This window comes from Lutra lutra, chromosome 2 (assembly GCF_902655055.1).
Source record: "Lutra lutra chromosome 2, mLutLut1.2, whole genome shotgun sequence".
Classification (NCBI taxonomy): domain Eukaryota; kingdom Metazoa; phylum Chordata; class Mammalia; order Carnivora; family Mustelidae; genus Lutra; species Lutra lutra.
The window spans coordinates 210437886-210452884 of NC_062279.1; the positions used below are offsets into that span (position 1 = coordinate 210437886).

Below are 14999 nucleotides of genomic sequence, written 5' to 3' on the forward strand. Positions count from 1 at the left end.
AGCAAAGGGAACTTACTACATAGGGAGCTTGTCCTGAAAGGCACCGAGATGAATGGATCACCGCACCTGTCCTCCAAATCCAGGAGCTTATAAAGAGGCCCTAAGTGGGCTCAGTCAAGCATACTGTGCAGGAGTTTTCAACATCACATCATCATCCCAAGGCTATGTCCTTGGAGCAGCCTCTAGGAGTGGGAAAAGGCAAGTGAAACCCACATTCCAAGGACAGGGGAGCGGGTAGGGAGTATTGAGTGCCCTAGTCCAGCTGTTGGAGGTCACATCTTTTTGATGACGTCACCCATCATCTGGGGAACCCTCACCCTTCCTGCTTACATCATAATGTCTCAGCCTCTCCCTGGAATGGAGTCTGAGACCAGTCAGACTGGAGTCACCTGATGAGCTCTACAGAGGTAATCTGCCTCCCAGACCCTTGCTGGCCACCCAAAATCCACTCTTTGCTGGTAATTTCCTTGTCCTGCCCTCTTCTGCCGAAAGAGGTCTTTCGTTTCGTATAGCTCTTTGGAGGTCCTTTTCTACCTGCTGGATGGGATTCTGATCCATGAATTGTTGAATAAAGCCAACAAGATCTTTAAAATTTACTCAATTAAATTTTATTTTTTATCTCGGGGTTTCAGTATTTGCCCCCCAAACTGGAAACCACAGCTCATTTTATTTTATTTGCCAAAAATGCCTGGGCTTGTCACTACTTCTTACTAGAGCCCAGTCCTGGGAGCTGTTTTTATCAAGCAAAGCTCCTATTCACAAAGGAAAGGAAAAATTAAAAAAAAAAAGAAATGGGTAGAATAATTTCTTGGGAAGGAATTATGAAATAGTGAAACGTGCTTTTTAAACAAAGGTGATTTTAAGATCACATACAACTTATCTGAAAACAATACTAATGTTTATTATCATTTGGTTAAGGACAGGTTATAAAGACACTTAAACAACAGAGAGCTTAATCTTGAACCGGATTGAAATAAAATGTAAATAAGAATTGATGGGTGTCAAACGGCCTTATTAGGAAAAGGCAAGAAATGTGCATCCGCGTCTCGGACAGATTTTGCTTTTTAACTATTCTAATAAACTGGCATTTGTCGGGAAATTATAATTAAAAATAAAATGTGTTAGTAACTCAGAAAACCTGTTTACAAAGAAGAGAAAGAAAATCATCTTTTTACTGAATAAGCATTAGGCCAGAACGTGATACGCATCTCGGGCCATCTGCTAACAATGGCAAAGACAGAAGGAAATCTTCCTCTCTCGCAGCTCAGTGGCTGCACCCGTGACATTCGGTGGGTTTTGCAATTTGAAGTCAGATGATAGCTGAAGTTAGGTCTGTCCTGTCCCAGCGAACTGGGAGGTAGGGCACGATCTTCCCTGATGATTACGTTTCAGAGAGATGGCTCCTGGTCCTAGGTCCTCCAGGGAAACATTCCTGAGTTGTGAGACCGGCAACAGGCTTATTTAGCTACTAAAAAGATTTACATCTTTTGCTTGATAAAACAGAGAAAGAAATTCTGAAAGAAAAGGGAAAGGAAGGTCTCTTCCCTTATTTCCAAAAGGCAGAATTAAGCCCTTATCTGCCCTTACACACATCGTGGGTGACTTCTCAATTCACTTACTGTGTGAGCACCAGAGAACCAGGAGGCAAAAGCAATTCAGCGAATGTCAAGTATGCAGTTTTTCCTTTTTGGCAAAGCAGCAGAAGCATATTTTTCCCGATTGCCTAGACTGAGGATTTTTTAGCTACGGCACTGTTAACATTTTGGGGCCAGATGATTCTGTGTGGTTGGGTTCAGTCCTGTGCATTGTAGGTTGTCAAGTTCCACTCCTGGCCTCTTTACCCACTAGATGCCAATAGAATAAGCCCCTCCCCAACCTGCTGAGTAAGGAAAGGGTTAAGGTATAGGCAGGGAGAGATAGGAGGCTAGGCTAGGCTCGTGCAGGGGCTACGTGACCAGGCTCACGGAAATCCCAGATGTGGAGAGATGCTGAGGCGTACAAAACCAGAGATAAGAGAACGTAATGAGACTGAGAAGACTACCGCGTTTGTCTTCAATGTCGGAGATGAGATACCACCGTGACACTTAGAGCTGGACCACTGGAACTTACCCAACATCAAAGATAAACGAACATGGTGCTCTCAGTGGTGGAGGGGTCAAGGAGATTTAAGTTCCCTGGTCAGTGCTCAATAAAAGATGCCACTAACAGCCTTCAGCGGCAACCCTCTAGAGCGCTGTTTTATTTCCTTTCTGTTCTCACCGTCACTTAGTAAACTTTCACTTCGCTTCACCCTTGTGTGTCCTCGAGATTCATTCTTTGACTCCGTAAGACAAGAGCGCAGTAACCTTGTAACACTGTGGCAACTAAAAATGTCTTCAGTCATAGTCAAATGTCTGCAGCGGAGTGAGGGTGGGGATTGCCCTCCGTTGAAAACCACTGGCTTAGGTAAATGATCTAAACACACAGCCTTGGGGTGCCTGCGTGGCTCAGGCGGTAAAGAGTCCCACTCTTGGTTTTGGCTCAGGTCATGATCTCGGGGTGGTGAGATCAAGCCCCCTGTGGGCTCAGCACCCAGCGGGGAGTCTGCTTAACGTTCTCTCTCTCCCTCTCCCTCTGCCCCTCTCTCCCACCCCGTACCCCGTCTGGTGCAGGCACGCACACACACTCTCTCTCTAGAAACAAAAGAACAAACGACTTCTCCCCCCACCACCCCCGCAGAACAGGGATGCCTGTGGGGCTCAGTGGATTAAGCATCTTGCCTTGGGCTCAGGTCATGATCCCAGGATCCTGGGATTGAGCCCCATGTTGGGCTCCCAGCTCAGCGGGGAGCCTGTTTCTCCCCCTGCCTTCTTCTCACCCTGGTTATGCTCTCTTTTTCTCTGTCAAGTAAATAAATAGAAATCTTAAAAACAGCAAATACGACAACAAAACTACAGCCCCACCAGGTAGTTGAGCTTCACCAGGGCAGGGATTCCAACAAGTCCTTGGCTCTCCCTACCTGAGCCACACCTGTCTGAGGCGCTCTGTGTAGCATTTGGTTGTGCACAGTCTGAGCACTGCTATTCCAGAGGAATCCACGGCCAGGCTCCTTAGGAGGACACCCCTGTTTGCACACCAGCAGCCAGTCTCCCTCACCTCCCCATGCTCCACCCCGACAATATCTTTAGTCGTCTTTCTCAGTCCTTACGACGCAGGAAGTGGGGACCAGCAGGCAGGCGGAAAGGGAGAAGCAGGGTCCCGGCAGAGCAGTTGAGCCCGACATAAGGCTGGATCCCAGGCACCCAAGATCATGACTTGAGCTGGAGGAGGATGCTTAACCTATGGAGCCACCCAGGCGCCCCCTCTTCTTCTTTTTCTTTTTTTTCTTTTAGGATTTTATTGATTTATTTGAGAGAGAGAGTGTGGATTTGTGGGGGGGTGGGTGGGAAGGGAGAAGCAGGCTGAGCAGGGGGCCTGACACAGGGCTCGATCCCAGGACCCCAGGATCATGAGCTGAACCGAAGACAGTCACTTAACCAACTGAGTCACCCCAGCGCCCCCACATTCATCTTTACGTCCTCTGTGGCAACACCAGACACTCGGAAGTTTGGGCTACATGAAGGAACTTCAAGAGGTACCAAACTCAGTGATCTACACATGTCTTAAATTGATGTCCCGGTGTCCGAAGTGAGGTTAGGGGAGAGTTTTAGCAATGTTCAGATTCTGGGAGCTGGGACCATTTGTTTCCCCTCAACTCTCTGGACTCCATCTTTCCTTTCTCATAGCTAGGGACACATGCCCGGGCTAAACAGCTCGATTGTCCCTCTCTTTACCAGCCAGTCCATGCTTCCTGAGTTCCTGCTGTGTTCCAAACACCAACGGACTCCCTGTTCCTGCAAAGAGTCTAAGCATGGCAGGCATTGGAGGCCCTGATGGTGCTGAGCAGGACCAAGCCGTGACTGTCTGTTTATCAGAGAAGGTGCAGTTTGGAAACCAGAGCCCATCCTAGATAATTCAGTTGAGGGAATATGATTCAGGCAACTGCTTACAAAGTGTTGGAAGAGTTGAAAAGTCAAAGAAAGGATGGGGGAGGGAAGAGGGAGAAGCAAGCGTATATTAGTAAGAGCAGAAAGCTGCCGTTAGGGAGAAGAGGGTATCAGGAGGCCAGGAGCCAGAGCCACCACCATCTGTGGGAACCATAGAGGCCAAGGGCAGCCCACCTCAAGGTGGTCCACTTTAGCATAAAGCTTGTTTTTAGTTAAAACAGTGGAGACCCAGCTGATTCAGGAAAAGCTCTTTACCTTCCCCCACAACTGCCTAAAAAGAATTTAGATAGAGGACCTGCTCCAGGTAGAGAACTGTCACTGTAGACAATTACCTACCTACACTCTGAACTACACACGGTAGACAGGGAGGAACCTAGCAAGGCCTGTTTGACCCAAGTCCTCTGTGTCCTGTTGTTTCTGAGTGGTTTGGCAAACATTTGCTTACCATTGACTTTTTCCATTCTTCCGGAAGATTGCATTCCTTCTCTTTGAAGACGCAGACTCCTACTCCCTTCTGCTTAGTTCAGAATGACATATATGTTTCCTTTTGACTGTCTTTGGAATTTCCATGTCTATGTGGATTCTCCGTAAATATGTTATTAAATTTGATTTTTCTCCTGTTAATCTGTTTCAGGTCTATTTGATTCTTAGTTTGGCTGGAAGGACCATGAATGGGACAGGAGTTCTTGCTCTCTGACACAACCACCCACACTGAAAGCTCCCGGAGGAGCTGGGGCTGAAGAGGGGCTGCTGGGCAGAAGCTGGAATCTCAGGGGAGCCATGGTCAGAGACGCTGCCCAATTCCCTACTAGAGTGTCTCATACAAGAAACTGGAGAAGAAAAACTTTCCTCTACTCTCTCAGGTTCAATAAGGGAGGGCCTGCGAATTTAACTGACAAAAGGCGGATTAACAAGAGAAAAGGCAGAGTTAGTTTGTGTGGGCCATCAGTTTTACACACCAGAATGCTGTGATGAGTAACTCTGAGGGGAGATTAGAATTTGGGAATTTATATGCCTAAATTAGTAAGGGAAAGAGAAGCTGGAGAAAAACCTTCTATTGGGAGAACAAACAGTTTCTCTAAGAAAGATGGATGGGTTTTAGGAGAACAAATAGGAGATAAGAAAATGTGTGGTGATGTCTGTCTGTACAGGTGCTGTTTGTTCTCTCTTACCTGTTCTATTTCTACACAACTGCCCACTCCTCATTCAACCGAGCATAAAAATACTGAGGTTTAACTGTTTCTTTGGGCATGACGTAAAACCTATATTAAATAAATTTGTGTACTTTTCTCCTGTTATTCTGTCCCTGTTGGCTTAATTTTCAGACCCAGCCCAGAACCCTGGATGGTTGAGGAAAACTTCTTCCTTCCCTACGGTCCCCACAGGTTTAACCCAACTGAGGGCCAGTTAGGCAAGAGAGCCTGGGAAATGGAAGTGTCCAGCCTCCAGGCCCTGAAATTCAGAAAAAAAGGAAGCAGGGAATAGTTCTTTTCAGCAAACGACTGACCCATCTCTTTTTCTGTGGTCAGCTGTGATATAGCTTCACCATTTGCCTCTCCTCGAGTCCTCCATTGTGAAGGAAACAATGCCCAGACAGCAAACCCAGGTTCCAGGTCTACTTAGTGGTACTGCCTAAATAGCCCTCAGAGCTTTGCATCTGAGAGACCTCCACCACGCCCCCAGCAGTCCCATACATGAAAACTACCAATTTATGTTGGTAGCATAAGCTACCATAAGCAGCGGCAAACTGTCCAAATAAAACACCTGAGTAACACTGGGAAACCTCTTAATTCACAACATAGATGTGACAAGTGTTCCCAGAGATATGGAATAAGCCATTGCACCTTGGGAACAACTGACTGGAATTCTAGCAGAGACCAGCCAGGGCACCTGTTTCGAGGGTGGGAGTCAACCTTCTCCTCCAGAGATCACTGAAATTCATGGCGGAAGAGCAGAAATCTGGGATTCTTTGGTCTTAGCCTGCTTAGTGGCTTGTATCAGACGTAGGAATCCAATCAGTCACTATTTATGAATGAAATCACAAGCCGCTATAAATCAGAAACATAAAAAATAAATAAATCAGAAACATCCCAGTTATGCATTTGGAATAAATAATGGGAAAGACTCTTTCTCATTGCTGAACTGACAAGAAAGAGGTTTTGCAGCATCTGCTAGAATCTGCTCATTTGGCAGGAAAAGGTGACAAAGCACGCACTGTCCTCAGTAATAGGACAGATGCAGCAGGCCAAGCTCGTGCCTCTTGTTCTTCTCCTAGTCAGGGAGGCCTCACAACAGTCTTACCTTTTCTCTGTGGGGATGTGGACTCACATTCTCTGCGCTTCTCTCAAGGACTTTCAGCTTCTGCAAGAACACATGTTCCTCCAGCCCAACATCTTGGCACAGGCGAGTCTTTCTGGGAGCGGGGTCATTGATGACGGTGGGATCTGGCATAACTCTAGGAAGCTGAGGCACAGGGGAAGGCAGCTGTCACTGACAGCTGTTAGAGGCTCGTTTCTCTGCATTTTAGTTTCCCCAGCAGAGTGGCACAGACACCACCATCATTAACATTTAATTTTGATTTTGTATGTCTGCGCTGGCTGGAAAGAACAAGGTAGCCTGTTGCCTATAAAAGTTCAAGTCCCTTTGAGGTTATTCTGAACTGCACCTGGTCGGGCCCAAGCGAGGGAAGAGGAAGCTGTTCAAGGTCATTTCAGCTTCTTCCTGCTATAGGAGTCTTGAAAGATGAACTTAAAAGCTATGTGAAGAGTGGGGACTACTTACACAAACCCCTCTTCCTACACCCTTGTGATCATGCTGAGAAAAAGAACCAAGAACTAAGGTTGTGTAACATAGATGGAAGGAAAACAGGTATCAGTCTTGGTGATGGAATTTTTTTAAGTCAGCTATGTGATGCGTTTTGAACAAAACTAAAGAGTGACGAAGGTCCTTTCCTTGACTAAACTTTTTTTTTTTTTTAACCACACTTTAGATAGTCTCCTCAGGGCACTCTTTTGGACCAGGACTTGGCTTGGAACTATAAAACCTGCAGACTCTCAGCATGAATGATTTCATCCATTCTGTAGCCCCCAGAAGGCCCTGCTAAAGCCTGAGTAAACACTAACATGATTTCTAATTGCTCAAGGTTGCACCCCTAGGATGGCCCCAAATCTCTTTAAAGTATCTGCCTGAGAAAATTGCCCAGAGAAGTACTATTTGTTCCAGCTAGAACCTGGTAATAATGAGGCCCCAGAAATACCTCACCCAAAACCTTCCACAGCTACTTCAGGAACCTTGAAGTTGTCCATCTCGTCTCCCCAGATTTTTGTTTTTTGTTTTTATTCAATCTAGTTTACATATACGGTATTATTAGTTTCAGGGGTAGAATTTAGTGAGTCATCAGTTGCATACAACACCCAGTGCTCATTACATCAAGTGCCCTCCTTACTCCCCATCACCAGTTATCCCTTCCCCCCATCCACCTCCCCTCCAGCAACCCTCAGTTTGTTTCCTAGAGTTAAGAGTCTCTAATGGTGTGCCTCCCTCTCTGTTTTCATCTTATTTTATTTTTCCTTCCTTTCCCCTGTGTTCATCTGTTTTGTTTCTTAAATTCCACAGAAGAGTGAAATCATATGGTATTTGGTATTTGTCTTTCTCTGACTGACTCATTTTGCTTAGCATAATACCGCCTCAAAATCAATAACAATAGGTCAACACCTCAATATATAATAGTGAACTCGCAAGTTTCAAAGATAAAGAGAAAATCCTGAAAGCAGCTCAGGACAAGAGGTCCTTAACCTACAAGGTTAGACACATAAGTCTTGCAGCAGACCTGCTCACAGAGGCCTGGCAGGCCAGAAAGGACTGGCATGATATAGTCAACATGTTAATGGGAAAAATACACAGCCTCTACTACCCAGCACTGCCTTCTCAAGAACCTGGAGTCTCCTGTTGAAATGCAGATGTGCAGGGCACTTCTGGCTCCCCGACCCAGGCAATGGGCAGCTTGCTCTAACCACTACCTCCTGTCGCAAAGATACTAGAAGTCTGCTTCTCCTCCAGATAAGCACTGATGAGTAAACCCAGTCTGCTGGGACTCCCACTTGTTGCCCTCCTTACTCCTTCATTCTGGCTTTAAAACACCCATCCCCTCTGCATGGATAGAAGTTGAGCTCTGTTCACACTGGACCCTCTTCCCCAGTGCAGTGGTTATTACTGAATAAAGTCTATCCTTGCCCCTTTAACCAGTGTCTGGATTAGTTTAGTTTAGTTTAGACAGATCACAATGTTCACAGGGCTGAGGTTATGAACTTGATCTCCACATGGCTCTGTCCATATGGCCACAATGTGCGCACCTCCGTCAGGTGTCATCGGTGCCTCTCAATGATCAGGAGGGAAACCAGATTAGAAAGTAGAGAGTAGTCACCATTTGCTGCTTTGTTTGTTTGTTGTTGTTTTGGGTTCTTATTACTGTTTTAAGAGCTCAAATATCCAGATGGTGTGGGATATAGTCTTCACTTTGTTTACTTTGGCTAGAAGACTATCTTCATGTCTGCCCTTCCCAGATGTCCTTTTCCCTTTCTATCTCAGACATTCCCAATTCCTCTGCCCTGTTAGCAACTAGTTCACGGCAGACCTCTTCTACCAGGTCTTTCTCAAAAACTCCACCTCCCACTTCTCTCTCTCTAGTGTCTATAAGCCCTGGTCTTTTGTATCCTGTTTCATCTGTTTCATCAGTGGCTCACAGTTCATGTTAACTAGGCAGGAAACAAGAACCAAATATCCCAAATTTGTTTTCCATCAGTATCAAGCATCAGGCTAAATATATCCAAAACCTTCAGTAAAATGCATTTAGATATTTTCATGGAGCTTTCAAACAGCTTTGGGAAATTTCAACAAAATGATGTTGAATTCCCTCACCATTTCTAGGATGGGCAATGGGATGTTATCATAATTCTCTAAGTGCTTACACATTTATTCAGAATCAAAGTGGTGTTACTGCACTTTACACAGAATGAGGAGTCAGGTTACTTCCTGTGCATCTTCTCTGATTTTGTGTGTGATCAGACAATATTATATTTTATCCAAGGAAAAAAATCGTTTAGCATACAGCATTATAACAACTAGTTCTTTATCCCTTGTTGTGGGCCCACATTTTCATAGTTTTACACAGACCTCTTTATTATTATAACACATTCTATGCCCATTTAAGAGAGAAAAAAAAAAGGTGTGGGAAAATTTAATAGATTAAATGGCTTGTAAAACTCCTCAGTTAGGGATTCAAACTTCCAGTGTCTGTGGTAATTGGATTTTTTGTTGTTGTTGTTGTTGTTTTGTTTTAATCAACCAGAGGTAGGACTTTTATGTTTTACTTAAGCTGTTGTTAACAGGGTAAGTTAAAAAAAAAAAAAACTTTTCACTAGAGAAAAGTGCAATTAATAAAAATGGTAGGCAGGGCACATGGGTGGTGTGGTTGGTTGAGCATCCAACTCTTGGTTTCTTTCGGCTCTGGTCATGGTCTCAGGGTTGTGGGATAGATCCCTGTGTCAGGGTCTGTGCTCAGCATGGAGTTTGCTTGGGACTCTCTCCCTCTCCCTCTGGCCCTCACCACTACTCTCCCTGTCTCTCTAAAATAAAAAAAAAAAAATCTTTCAAGAAGTGGTAGGCATTTATTGCAGTTAATTTCTACAATTTTCAGGAATATAAAACCGTCCTTTCAATGGGCAAAATACAATTAACTTAGAATGTTCATATGTTGTGATCCACAAGGGGCCCTCTAGAATGGTGGTTTTCTAATTGTGTTCTATGCTATTTTCAGATATATTAGTTCCCTATGGCAGCTATGACAAATCACCAACAAATCACTGGCTTAAACAACACAATTCTATTATTTTACAATTCTGAAGGTCAGAAGTCTCAAGAGGGTCTCAGAAGGCTAATGGGGATCGGCAGTGCTGAGTTCTTTCCTGAGGCTCTAGGAGACAATCTGTTCTCTGCTTTTTCCAGCTTGTAGAGGCTGCCTGCATTCCTTGGCTCTAGGCCCCCGTCCACCCTCAAAGCCAGTAATGGTTTGTTGGGTCTCTTACATCACATCATCTGACTCTGTTTCTCCTGAACTTCTTTCCTTTATAAGGACTTTTGCGATTAGGTGGGGCCACTAGATAATTCAGGATAATATCTCCATCCCCAGTTAAGTCTGCCATCTTGATCAACTCCTTCCCAAACATGTGCAGGGTAGCTCATAATGTAAATAAACACAATAATGATTAAAAAAAAAAAGAGTTATCAGCATGATGCAGGTGTGAGGCTCTGTTACTTAATGGGGTGATCCAGGGCAAGGCACACTTTCTTTGTTTGTAACATTTAGAGTAAAAAATAACATATACCTCAGATGGCTGAGAGGAATTATCTAGATAACACATGGGCAAATGTTTAGTAGTCCTGGCATGTGACAAAACCCTCAATAAATGATAGTTTTTTGTCATCCTTATTACCATTAAGAGTTACAAAAGAAAATATACACTTATCAATGTAATTACGACTAGAAATTGTCAAAGAAAACCAAGTATGGCAAATGCTTACATATCCTTGGTGTTTCCCTTGTCATGATGGGATGTAGAGCTCTTTCTGCTTGGGTCTTGAAGCTATTAAGTGCAGAGTTGCCTGAGGGGAGGTGGCAAGTCCCCCATGGTGCTGAGTCTCTGGTGCTCCTCGTTTCAGGCCAGTTGTATCCCAGCTGTGGCTTGAGAATGTGGTCACTAAATATTGCTTTTCATGGAAACTAGATATATGTGGATTTCTGTCACATGAACTGGAAAAACATTTCTGATATATTAAATTCTTAAGTGTATTTGAGTCTATTTTTATTTTCACCCTGTTTCCATTGACCTTTTTCCTTCTTCTGTAGAGCTGGAATGTTCATATTTCTTTACATTTTAAAGTCTTCTAGGGCTAAACTACTGCATCATTACACTTCACATAGCCTTTTAGTTGAACTTACCTAGAGAAACCTTGATTGACGATAGGGGGAGATGGTCCTGGACTGCTGATGGAGCTATTTTGGTTTCTGTAAAGGTAGCTCCCCCTCCCCTCAATCTTGCCATCTCTAATCTTAAATTAAGTTGGTCAACTATACTTCAATTAAAAACAAATACATAGAAATAAATCAAGGTTACTACTCGGTTTCTTATAAACTGGTCAGCAAAAATTGGCACTCATCTTCAGCTTGCTTACTCAGGTGGACTCATGAAACTGGGGTTTCTAGATTTAAAAAAACGAAGACTGAACTATGAGCCACTATGAGCACACTTCAGTGGCTGGACCGAGCAGCCAGCAGGCTAGCCAGTGGCTCTTTCACAACTTTTTTAGCTGTAACAAGTGGATATGTGCAGGGAAACCCAAGGTCTTACTGAGACATTGGATGCCATACTTTGGCTCGTACAAAGGGCTGAGTGTCAGCGAATGAGATGTGGCACTAGGGATAAGATCAAGGCCAGGAGAAAGGGACACGTAGGAGAGGATAAAATGGGCGGGTTCTACTAAGACAATACTGGATGAACGTTAAGTGCACACACTTTAGTTGGGAGAGCCTGGGTCTGAATTCCTACTGTGCAACTAACTTGTACGTGACTTTGGGAAAGTTATTTTAACTTCTCTGTGTTTCAGTTTACTCATCTATAAAATGGAAGTAATAATATTATGGGCTTTACATGTTGTCGTAAGGATTAAATCAGACACATGAAAGACTTACAACAGTACCTGGCACATAGAAATTACCAGGGAAATGATGGTTATGATAGTCTCGTCTAAAATGTTAAGGCATGAAGAACTGAGACTGTAGATCTCTTTCCATGTTTTCAGTGGGTGTCTCAGACAGGTGAGTAAATCTTTAAGCCAGTCCAGCCCTCAAAAACATTGCTAGTTATTACTTTTCCTATAATCGACATTTGAGCTATAATCTAAAAAGGGATAGGGAGAGGCAATATTTAAGTCGTGTTTAAAGAGAATCTTCGAGTTGCTAATTTGGGTACTTCTTTGCACAGGTCCCTACTTTGTGTGATAGACTGCGCTAAGTGCCACGTGGCATCCAAAGATGACAAAAAAGGTCTTGGCCCTCCAGGGGATTTCAAACTAGTGGTATGAATAAAGACATGGGCGTAATGAAGGGCCCAGAATACTCACAGGAGGATAGAACTCACGTATGGGGTGGGGAGGAGCACGTACTTGGACAGTTTCATAGAGGAGACCGTACTTTAGAGTTTGTAGCTGACACCTGAAGCACACGGTACATTTTTTAAATACAATTTTTTATTTATTTACTTGAGAGAGTGTGTGTGTGTACAAGTAGGGGAAAGGGCAGAGGGAGAGGAGAGAATCTCAAGCAGATTCCACGCTGAGTATGGAGGCTGACGTGGGGCTTAGGCTTATGACCTGAGCCAAAACCAAGAGGTGGATGACCAATCAGCTAGACCACCCGTGTGTACCCACACAGTACATCTTAAAGATAACTTTTCGTGCACTGGGGCTAGCAAAAAAACCCCCAAACAAAAAAACAATTAGGAAATCCCTTCTGGGGGGATTTCTGGGATTTCAATTTCAATTTTGTCTAGTTTGATGAAAAAATGTGTAAGAGAATAACACAAGGTCTGGCTGCAAATGCAGGCTGGAGATAAGTGGAAGCAGTTGGATTTCACTGTGGTGGTGGACACTAGACATCTGAGCAGGGAAATCATGTACAAGTGTCAAAGAAGATGGATTATTAATGGGAAGGTGAGTATATTCAAACATCATCCACAGTTCTTCATGTATAATTAAAATGTATTTTTTCATTGATAAATTATAAGGAATCTTCAATAAAAATATGCACAATCAATCATTACTGCTTGAAAATGCTCGTCAGACAGCTTCATGCCTTTTCAGTGGAAGAGGCCTCAACACTGGGGAAATCAGAAGGCGGCCTCAATAACTCTTCCACTTCCTCTTGTAAAGCCTCTGCTTTTTCGTGCAACAGCATCTACAATAAAAACATCAAGCCATGAGGCCAGAATATGCATTGTCAGAGAGCCGCTGCCTCTTTACCACTGTCTATTAGATCCTTGAACCCTTACGCATCAGCAATCCAGACACTAAGACCAATAATGAGAATGAAAAACAGCCACTTAAGCACAAGTGATTACAGTAAATGAAACTGAAGCATTTAGCTAAAGCATTTTAGCTGATCAGGGCACTTGGTATACCAAAAAGAAAGGAGCTTTATTACTCTCAAAGATCTGTTTTATTGAAGACTCAGCTACTTAAAAATTAACTTTCAATCTGTAAAATTTAAGGCAGTTTTGCAAAAATTTAATTAGCTCTTGAAAATGTTATCCTTTATATCTGCTTTTTATTATTCCTCAAAGTTTAGTATGCTATCTTTTAAAAATCTCTATCAGTGTTTCAAAGAAAAATTTTGTTCAAGCTCCTAAAATTAACATGGCTAATTTCAAAAGAAACATAATGAGTCAAGAAAATATTTCTGAATGTGGCACACAGTAGATGTCAATGAATATTTGCTGAGTAATGATCTTCCCTCTTTCTTTTAAAAACCAGAAAAAGGGGTGCCTGACTAACTCAGTTGGTAGAGTCTCTCGGTCTTGGGGTTGTGAGTTCGATCCCCACAGTGGGTGTAGGGATCACTAAAAAAATAAACTTTTAAAAACGAAAAACCAGACATACAGTTTTGGTGTTTGCTGCAGCTAGGTGTTGGGTATCCTGGGGTGCAGAATTTGCATTACTTCTGTTACATAAGTTTTATAACAAAAAGTTCAGCAAAATCACATGGAGGGAAAAAAAATCATAGGACACAAAATGAAAGTGGAAAACACACTCTACTCATTTGACATAAAGCATAGCACTACATAGAATTATAGATAGAAGAGATTAAAAGGCACTGAGGCAAGCTTTCCAGTAGCCGACGTAATGGTGACCATGTGAAACTAATCTCCCAACGCGCCCTTTAAAACTACACTGACCAAGAAGAAGAGCAAGTTCACTGTGCAGAACCCATGTGCCAGCACTGTCAGAGTACAGAGAACACCATCATCTTTGTATTATGGTAAAAATACCTGCCAAATCGCAGCAGAACCTTTTCTCAAGCTTCCAGTCCAAGGGATTGCAGAGATGGTGAGATTGATAAAAAAAATACATGGGAAGGAGAAGAGGGAAACAGAAGGTTTTAGATTCGCTATAATCACCTCCAGAGAGAGAAAGGCTACCCCAAGTATAAAAACACTGAGAAAAGACTCTTGATAGACCGAAGCACTTCCTACAAGAAGGGACTGAAAGCTCACGCGACTCTGGAAGGCAGTCTCGGAAAGGCAACCCCTGGGGGGGGGGGGGGAAGAGGAGTGAAAAAGGAGAGGAGCCCTTTAAGCTGCACGGGGCGGCCGTGGGGGGAATAAGAGGGTAAAATTTAGGATGCTGTAGGACAAAAGGAAATACAAAAAAATCAAAGAACACACTTTTCTTTGCACTCCCCTCCCACCCCAAGCCGTTCACTAAACTATCCTTTGCTACGTGGACAGAAGAGACTTTTAAGCCAGAATTCTCATCAGCCACTCCAGAGGGCCGACTCTGTCTGAGACGCGCAGGGGCACAAGCAGTTCTTATTATACTGAATTACTGTGTAAAATAAAACAGAAAATGAGAATCAAAGCTCTTCAGCTCATGAAAATTTATTCTCCTGAAAGCAACTACGAAGCAGAAGAACTGTAATGCAACATTCCAAACTGAATTAAATAGTATCAAATAAACTATTTAATATAAAATATAAAATATTAAGTATTATTAAATAAATAAATATTATTTGGAGATACAGGGGGAAACACATCTGAATAAGTCCCAAACTAGGAAAAGAGATGGACCCAGAACAGGAAGAAATGAAACCAAAGTTGAGTAAGCTCAGGTAAGAAGTGGAAGAAACAGGCAAAATCATATTAG

General features: G+C 43.2%; 1 protein-coding gene across 7 annotated transcripts in view; it reads right to left on the reverse strand.

The window, feature by feature from the left end:
• Positions 1–12821: 12821 nt before the first annotated feature.
• Positions 12822–14999, reverse strand: part of HELQ (helicase, POLQ like) — a 52549-nt gene continuing 50371 nt past the window's right edge. For all 7 annotated transcript variants that reach the window (XM_047719736.1, XM_047719735.1, XM_047719737.1 and 4 more), the window contains one exon: positions 12822–13035. In XM_047719736.1, the coding sequence (XP_047575692.1) occupies positions 12928–13035 (108 nt within the window). In that variant the 3' untranslated portion in view covers positions 12822–12927. The remainder of the gene's footprint in view (positions 13036–14999) is intronic.